We start from the raw sequence: 9,385 nt of genomic DNA, 5'->3' as shown, positions 1-9,385 counted from the left end.
AGACAAGCGACAAGTTGCATGGTAGAGCCCAAAAATATCATCACTTTAAGCATATTTAACCCGTCTTTCACTCTAGATGGATATTGGTTATATACTTATACGAGTACATGAGACTAGAGTGTAGAAAGTAGTGTCCATATGCTGGGCTTTTGGGTCCAACATGGCCACCATGTACTTGTTTTGTCTTCTACGTAAAGCTCTGTAGCATTCCACAAATCAGAAACCGCCATGTAAACACGCACAGTTCGTTGAAATGTACGTTGAAACTTTTCCTCCCTTTTTTGTTCCTTCTCTAAAATACTTGTCCACAAAATCATTACACTTTACCTATTTAGTATTTTTCTTCATATCATAAATATGTTAATTGCATGATATTTATATTCATGCCATTAGCTCATAAATATAAATAAAACCTTATAAGTACATTTGGCTAATTATCGTAATAACATTTAAGGTTACAGGTATGTTATTATAAAACCGTACTACACAAGTCAATTATGTAAACAAGAACACATGAGAGATTAGACTTAATTGCGCTCAAAACAATACAAAATGGAATTTTGTAAGGTTCCAAAACCCTATGATTAACTTTACATATTATTAATTCGTTCCTATAATTATTTTACACACCCGCTTTAAATCTTAATTAGTTTCATAACTGATTCATTGTGTTATACGGAGTAATATATATAAAATCATTCCTATGCCTTCAACCGTCAACTTTTAACTTTTGGTTGAGTTAATTCCCTAACATGGTATCAAAGATTCAGAGATATGCTAGTGTGACCAAAAGGTCGGGCGTTGAAATATCACCATGCGCGCTTCCTTTCTAAAAGTATACTCCCTCCAATTTCCTATTATCTTCTCTCTTTCTTTTTTCACACAAGTTTGATTATCTTCTCTCTTTCCTTTTTTGGTAAGTTTCATTCATTTTTTATTAATTTCTCTCTCCTAGAAAATCAACAACTCTCATTACTTTATCTATTCTTTATTCATCATTCATTCTTTATTATTTTCTCTCACCTATAAATTTCACAACTTACAATACTTTATTCTACTTTATTCCTTCTTTCTTCCCCTTTCTTAATTTTTGTGTCCAAAAGAAAGGGGGAGATATAAAGAAATAGGAGGGAGTACTAATATTAATATGTATGGAGAGGATAGGCTTGCGTTGTTTCCAAATTTCAAATCCAAAGAACATTTCTGTAGAGGAGCGTGTTAGAGTATAAAATTATTCATGGGCTTTCAACTTTGAGCTTAAACTTTTGATTGAGTTGGTTCGTCGACAATCGTACACAAGTAATTGTTGTGAACGAATTCATATTAACGTACAATTGCGAAGCATGCAACTGCACCTGAAAGCTAAGCATGCTAAATACTAAGTGGTTTTGTGGTAATTTAGCATGAGATTTGAGAAGGGCAACAAGAATCAACGAAGGAGAATACTTTGGCGGTAATACGTGGCATGTCAAAATTTTGTGAGATGATTAACCATGAATTGATGATCATCAAAACTTTATACTCGTATTAGCGAACTTTTTCCCAAAACGGGCATTTTTTTACAAATTAATTATCAAAATGGGTCGACTTTCAAATTTATTAACCAAAATGGGTCCACGTCATCACCAAAGCTAGGCTCGGATCCAAGTCGGTCAGCGACTATACCCAAAGCTTTGCAAAATTTCATCCAACTCTCAAAACGCCATGTGAGTTGGCGATTTCTGCAATTTTTTTTTTTTTTTTTTTTAAGTGGGAAAGGGGAAGGTGATTTCTGGATTATACATGGACCCATTTTTGATAATAAATTTGAAAGTCGACTCATTTTGATAATTAATTTGTGGAAAATGCCTATTTTGGAAAAAAATTCCGTATTAGCATGCAATTTCCAAAAGCTTCAAACACATATAATAAACTAAAACTAAATCTCATTAGGTGGCACTTTCGCTCTTTTTCTTTAGGAAGTGTTTGGCAACAAGAATTTAATTTGAAATGAATCATTTTAAATTTAGCACAGTGAAATAAAGATTTGAAATGAGGGGGTTAGAGTGTGGATTTCAAATGAGTTTATTTTAGCCTTACTTGGATTTGGTAGGGATTTGGAAATCCAAATCTAATAGGTTTGCCAAACATGCAAATTGGTCCAAATCTTAATTTAAGAATACAATCTTTGTTCCCAAACACACCAGCAAATTACAAAATGTTTAATTAGTAAATACTACATATAGGTGCTCGAAATTAAGGCATTCACAATTCACCCAAATATTTGTATATAACATAGTTATAATTAATCGTTGTACGAGACTTTAGTTAATATGTACTGTAAACTGTTTTAGTAGGGACTAATTTTTGAGATATTGGAGTCGGGTATAGATATTATGTAAGAAAGACCTATTTTAATATGTAAACCTTAGCAGAATAAGAATTAGCAAGCTTAAATTAATAGCATTATAAATCAAAATTGAGTCACACATACTCATTCCAATGTAAAATTAACTATGTCGATTCCTCATTATTTATATTCCGTAGATGTTATTTAAAGGAATCTGAAGTCGATATTAATATATTTCTCCATATTGGGTAAACTAAACTCTGATCTTAATTAGAATTGAGCTAAACATACAAAATCGACAAAAACCTGCAAACCAGTACGTATAACAGAACAATCGCTCTTTTAACCATCGTAACATACTCTAACTTATTGTTAAAAAACACATTACTTAATACATTCCTATTTTGGTACCCATATATATAAAAGAAACCCTTATAATTAACCTTGGAAAGGGTAAGTGACGTAAAAAGATGGGGACAAGCATGGAATTAAACCATGCGCATTAGAGGCGGTCCACCCCTTTACTACTCTCTTTTAAACTCCTCTCATTTTCTCCTTTCTCAAGAATAAACAAACTCTCTTCTCTTTCTCTTACACTACTTCTCCATTTTTATTTCTTCTTCAATCAATATTTTCGTCGTTTTTGTCGCAAAAATCATAGAGTATTGTTATTACATTAATCAAGGTAAGCTCTACTCTAGCTACCAACCTAATCTAGCACTATATGCATGTGTTTTTAGTTTCAATAATTATCGTGTAAGACGGTCTGATACTGTAAGACGGTCCATTTTGTTAAAATTTGTGTTCTAGTTTTTATTTCACCATGCATCTTTTAATATTATTTCTAAGCTCAAACTTATATAAGGAATGAGAGTAGAAAGGAGGTCAGAAAATGGTCGCAAATTTATCGACATAAAGACAACAAAAAAACAAAATGCAGGAATGTAGAAAGTGTACGTGTGTACACTTTGTTGTTTGTAGTAAAGAGAATTAGATTTAATTTAGAGAGTAAATTAGAACTCACCGTCTTAAAAATACATTTTATTTTTAACTATTTATTGTTTAAGAAATATACGAGTATTTCATTTTTTTTTTCCAATTTTTCAAAGTTACAATTTCGTTATATATATCCATATAATAAAATAACAATCATCAGATTAATTATTACCTTAGCTTGAAACAAATACTTTTATTTCGAATATGTAGTTATATTTTAATTAAACAGTATGAGTAATTTTTTTGTATTATGAAGGTAATATTTATGAGACAAATGAAATGAGGTAATTTATAACCAATCGTATTACAAAGTGGATGGTTGAAAATATTTCTCAATCATATTGGAAAATTTAGCTACTTTTATACAATAATTATTATTCTAAAATTATTACTCCGTATTAAACAAGAATGAACCAATTGAAAAAAATGATGATTGCTTTAGGTAACACAATTTTTTACGTAAGACTTTTTAAAAATACGTTTTAACTTCTTTTTTTTTGACGCCTAATACTCAAATTTTATTTTTCAAAGAAGGCTTTAAACTAAACTAATTAGCGATTTTAGAACTCATTTCATGATGAACATATTTGTTTTTGGTAGATACTTTTTCTCGAGTTTATAAGGTAACACGCACTTGTTAAAAAAATATTAAAAATCCCGTTAGGTTTGAAGAATCATTTCAACCATTGGGCTACATAAAACAACATGATTAGGACAAACCCCCGTTTTATTCTTCCACCATTAACCCCTCCTCTTAATTAATCCTACATTGAATAATCATTCTTTTTTTCCTTATAAAATCTTATCTTGTTTTAATTTCCCTTTTTATTAAAAAATAAAATAAAATTTTAATTAGGTTTTTTAAACATATTGGTAGGCACGCGGTTGTTTTTATTTCTATTTTTTTATAATAAGATAAGTAAACATATATTATAATAACTTTATCGATCAGTTGGTTTCCCTAAGACAGTCATATCTGTCATAAATGTGAAACGGGTCAAGTAGATGGGACAAGAATGTATCGTTATGTAGGTATTCTTTGTTTGTCTCACCAATTTATTTGACCTGCTATTTTATTATTTAAGACGAATATATCCATATTAAATAAGTAAAACTTTATACTTAAGAAGTGAAGACAATGACTAATGGAGTGATATATGTTCACCACCAAATGATATGATGATTAACTCCTAAAAACATACACTTGTTACCCATTTTCATTACTAGGGTTCATCATTCCTCTTAAACTAGACTTCATCAATTTTTTGTCAATTTGTTCCTCTCAATTTCACCTTTTGTATCTTTATTATTACTTCACTCTCTTCCTTATCACACCTCTTATATAACTTCATCATGATTTATTGATGATAATGAAGCCTTAACTAATATTGAGTGTCATTAATTTCATGCAGAAATTAAGTTGATTATTGCAAGTGTTGATATCAAAGCATAATGGATTCTATGGAGTCATGTGTTCCACCCGGGTTTCGATTCCATCCGACTGATGAAGAACTAGTTGGATACTATTTGAAGAAGAAGATTGCATCTCAAAAGATCGATCTTGATGTCATTCGAGACATCGACTTATATAGAATTGAACCATGGGATCTCCAAGGTATGTATATTAAACAATCTCTTTCGTTAATAATTTTGCGTCTCAAACCTATCTAGGTCTTGTATTCTAGTATTTAGCATGATCGGATGTATACAGTCTTACCTATAACTTGATTAACATAAGAGATACTTCGTACTATATTATTCATTCAAGATCATTGGTCATCTTAGTTTTGATGATGACGAGTTTAAACTCAGTCGATCATAAATATCATTCTTTATTGACTTTATCAACTAAGCAAGCTGATATGTTCATAATTCGTCTTACTAATCCAAAAGGTTTTAATTAGGTCATGACCTCTACGTGCACGTATGCAAATATTATTACTCCCACCGTATACTATACAATAATTAATCGATAGTAAAAAAATTTGGACCCTTTTATTCGAGTATATGTCTAAAATAAATGAATGATGATTGCATACGTAGAGCGATGCCGGATCGGGTACGAGGAACAAAATGAGTGGTATTTCTTCAGTCACAAAGATAAGAAGTATCCAACAGGAACGCGTACAAATAGGGCAACGCTGGCCGGGTTTTGGAAGGCAACGGGGAGGGACAAGGCAGTGTATGACAAGAGCAAGTTAATTGGGATGAGGAAAACCCTAGTTTTCTACAAAGGCAGGGCTCCCAATGGTCACAAATCCGATTGGATCATGCATGAATATCGTCTCGAATCTGATGAAAATGGACCTCCTCAGGCAAGTACTACATATATAATTAAAGTTAATAATACCTTTCTTACAATGCTCTAACCTTCTACTTCTTTTGTCTCGTTCAATAATTATATGTTTTTCAATTTCAATTAAAGATAACTATTGACCAGAATAAAGGGAGTATACAATTACGGTAGTTTAAATCAAGAAAATGAAACATTATACGCGTTACTACTTTTCCCGATTCATTTCCTTTTAATAATACTCCCTGGCCCTTGTCTAAAAAATGATATAAACATTTAAGTTTTTAAAAAAATAAAGTTAGTCATCTTAATTACTATTTAGAGAACACTGAAAAATATTTAAGGAAATGTATGATGAAATAACCTTGTGGATCGGAGTATGATAAATTCAGTTAATACCACTGAGAAAGTCAATAGAATAAATTACACAAAATGCATGATAAATTGACAATTGTTAATGTAATATTTCATGAAAGCGGACTTGAGTCACACCCATACAGAGAAAAGAGAGTCCGCTTTATAATTTTAATATCATTTTTATCTTTAAACTCGAATAGTTGATAACAAAAACGCTCCTTAAGTTTAATAGTGAATCCGTTAATGATCCTCGTAAGCATGAAGTTAATCGTCCAAGTAAAGGTAATTAACTTTTGAGGAGTTGAGACAACATATGATCACGTAAAGTATATTGTTTGGAGGTTCATTTTTGCCTCTTTTTGCTTTATTTAAATTTAATAAAGCTAAGTAAAACATAAGGAAAGTTGTAGTTTACTAACAGTCAGTCAATTCAAGCTAAGCAAATTCTGTAAAATTGACAAGAATAAATCAAGTAAATTACATAGAGTACATAAAGTTCAACAAAAGCTAATTAAAAGGAAAATTCTGCATTTTTAATCACTATATAATCGATTCATTGTCCCGCGCAACAATATGATAACTTTTCAAAGATATGAGAAATTTTGAAAAGACATGATTATAATGGAACTAATAATACAATAAAAACATAAGAATCCAAAATTAATAAATACGGAGTAATTAGTTTGCTTAGATCTTAAAAACAAATCTAAAACATAGAATTTCGAAGCAATTGAGTTAAGCTAAAATTCCATATATGTTCAATCATCCCCTTTTTTTAACACCAAAATACATAAATACGAGTATTATCGTGTTACAATAGACTCATTTTATACCAAACATTTCATCTCATTTTATACAAAATATGTTATATTCGTATCATACAATAACATAACACATATTTAGCCGCTTTGAGAAAGATAAATCGACTAAGACACAGTTCTTTTGGACATCCGCTAATTTCAGTTGTGCTTCATTCAGTTCAATTCATATCATCTCTTAACAATTGATCTTTTAGTTCAATTCGACTCCATTAAGCTTAGTTAAGCCGGAAAAAAAAGAGCCTAATTATTTCTCATTTATTTCCTAAAACATAACAAAAAAAGTTAAATGAAGAAAATCCACTTATAGTCTTACACCTCGTTTCTTGTGCACAATTTGACTACGTACACTTCTTACAAGAAGCACAAAGCTACCAAAGATTCAAAGCCAACAAAAAGGCAAAGTCAAAATAATTGCAAAAACATTAAAAACAGGAACAAAAGATATACACTTTTCACCCATGGAACCCGGATGTGACTCTTTAACCTCTTTTACCATACTTTTTACTGTACATATTTTACTGCTCATGACTTTGGTGATGTTCAACCTTAATTGTGATCATGATTATAGTGGTCCTCTTCTTGTTTGCTTGGCTTTCACCTTGCACTAACATAATTGCATAAATCAAGGCATTCATTCAATCAAAAAAAAAAAAATGTTTGGTGTATAAAAAAAGAAGTATAGAGTGCCTAGGTGGTGGTGCTATATTTGAAGACTTATCACCTCTAGTTTTCATAATTATTACTGTTGATGTTTCGTTTATTTGTTTATCTTTTTATTTTTTATAAGAGTTATTTTAATTAAAAGTAAACAAATGATTGAAATAGAGAGAATATGAACATAACATGTCTTTCATTAAACTAGATTCAATTTTAACATGAGGTGGTAGTATTATTCTAGCTTCATCTAAACAAAATTAATTATACTCCATAACATCCTCTATACTTATAATTATAATGGATGATCAAACAACTCATTAGGAGCATACCCAATATACAAAAGCTAAACAAATGAATGAGAGACACCTGAAAATGGAAAAGCTAAATAAATGATCGATATAGAGGGAGTAATAATCAAAACCCTAGGAAAATGAACATTAGTAATGATTTTTTTTTTTTTGTGTGTGTAAAGGTAGCTATAGAATGAATCTTTTTTAATGTTGGCGGGATTTAAACCCAAGGTCATCATGAGCACCACCTCTCATAATACTAACTGAGTTAACTGACATCTGCAAATAGATTGAATCATGTAAATGAATCTTCAAATTTTAATTTTTTTTTTCAAAATTTTACTTTATATAGGAAGAAGGATGGGTAGTATGTCGAGCATTCAAGAAAAAAGCAACAAGTACTCAATCGAAGAACATGGAAGGGTGGGATTCGAGCTATCATGTATACGACGAAAACAATGGAGTAAATTCAATGGTAGATCCAATATTTGTTCCAAGACATTCTCAAACAACAAGCTTCTTTACAAACAACAACAATAACTTGTTATGCAAGCAAGAGTTACAATCTGAAGCATTAGCAAACTTCATGCATTCAACTTCATCAGTTGATAACTTCCTACAACTCCCTCAACTAGAAAGCCCTAGCCCTAGTCAACTCCCTTCCTTGACTAGGGTTTCATCGAGTTCCGTCTCATTAGTCTCTCAAAACACAAACAATTACCATAATAACCCTAATAATAAGGTGACAGATTGGAGAGACTTGGATAAGTTTGTTGCTTCACAACTAAGTCATCATCAAGACCCTAATGAATTACTCGGTAATAATGATCATAGAAATCGCGGTCATGGTAAAGGTAATATGGTTTCGAGTTTTAATTATGATCATGAGGAGGAGAGTTGTAGTACTGATATTGAAGCCATATTGATGATGCATGGGAGTATTGGAAGGGAAGAATATGAGCTAAGTGAAGCCAACAAATTATTAGTAAGTGGGTTTTTGAGTTCAAGTTCGGATAATATTGGTGCATGCATGCATATTTGATGAAATGAGTACAGAGTACGTACCATATAATCAAAGATGAGCTCTATTTTGTGAGTTTTTTTTATTACATGTTTTATTAGTGTTATAAATTCGGGGAAAATAAAGGCTTGTGGAGATATACACACGTTATATATAAATATATACATATATGCATGATTTTTATAAAGTTATTGTGGATATGTTGGACGTAAAATTATGAGTATTTTAGTCACACAAGCATCTTGCTCTAAGTTGAAGTAGAATTAACTCATTTTTATATCTCATGCACTATAATGATGTACTGTATATCATTTTATGTGAAAAAGATTATATAATCAAGACTATTATTCAAGGGTTAACATTATAAAACCCTAGCTAATATAATGTCATAATTTTTTTCTTATTGTATTGCATGCATTGGTTTTTATTTACACAGAAAATATATTAGTCAATTTGTACCACAATCCGGTTCTTACGGTCCCATCACTATAAATTTAACCTCGTTGTGAAACAAAGGAGGTATTTTAATATTTTATGACCAGTAATAGAGTTAGGATTTGACATTAGGAGATGAGAGATTTAACCATAGATGACTTACTAATGTCATAGAATAAATACGGA

The 9,385-nt window shown here is 30.8% G+C and overlaps 1 protein-coding gene across 2 annotated transcripts; it reads left to right on the top strand.

The window, feature by feature from the left end:
• Positions 1 to 2,891: 2,891 nt before the first annotated feature.
• LOC141622385 (NAC domain-containing protein 105-like) lies at positions 2,892 to 8,951 on the top strand. Of its 2 annotated transcripts, XM_074438422.1 has the most exons (4): positions 2,892 to 3,014; positions 4,738 to 4,940; positions 5,369 to 5,640; positions 8,096 to 8,872. In XM_074438422.1, the coding sequence occupies exons 2-4, from the start codon at positions 4,778 to 4,780 to the stop codon at positions 8,783 to 8,785; spliced, it is 1,125 nt and encodes a 374-aa protein (XP_074294523.1). In that variant the 5' UTR covers positions 2,892 to 3,014; positions 4,738 to 4,777; the 3' UTR covers positions 8,786 to 8,872. The 2 variants fall into 2 exon arrangements, with proteins under 2 accessions (XP_074294523.1, XP_074294524.1); XM_074438423.1 differs by lacking the exon at positions 2,892 to 3,014 and having other exon boundaries at positions 4,478 to 4,940; positions 8,096 to 8,951.
• Positions 8,952 to 9,385: the final 434 nt, after the last annotated feature.

The sequence above is a fragment of the Silene latifolia genome, chromosome X (genome assembly GCF_048544455.1).
Source record: "Silene latifolia isolate original U9 population chromosome X, ASM4854445v1, whole genome shotgun sequence".
NCBI lineage: Eukaryota > Viridiplantae > Streptophyta > Magnoliopsida > Caryophyllales > Caryophyllaceae > Silene > Silene latifolia.
Note: the sequence above shows the minus strand (reverse complement) of the source record. Positions and strands in the feature narration are given on the sequence as shown.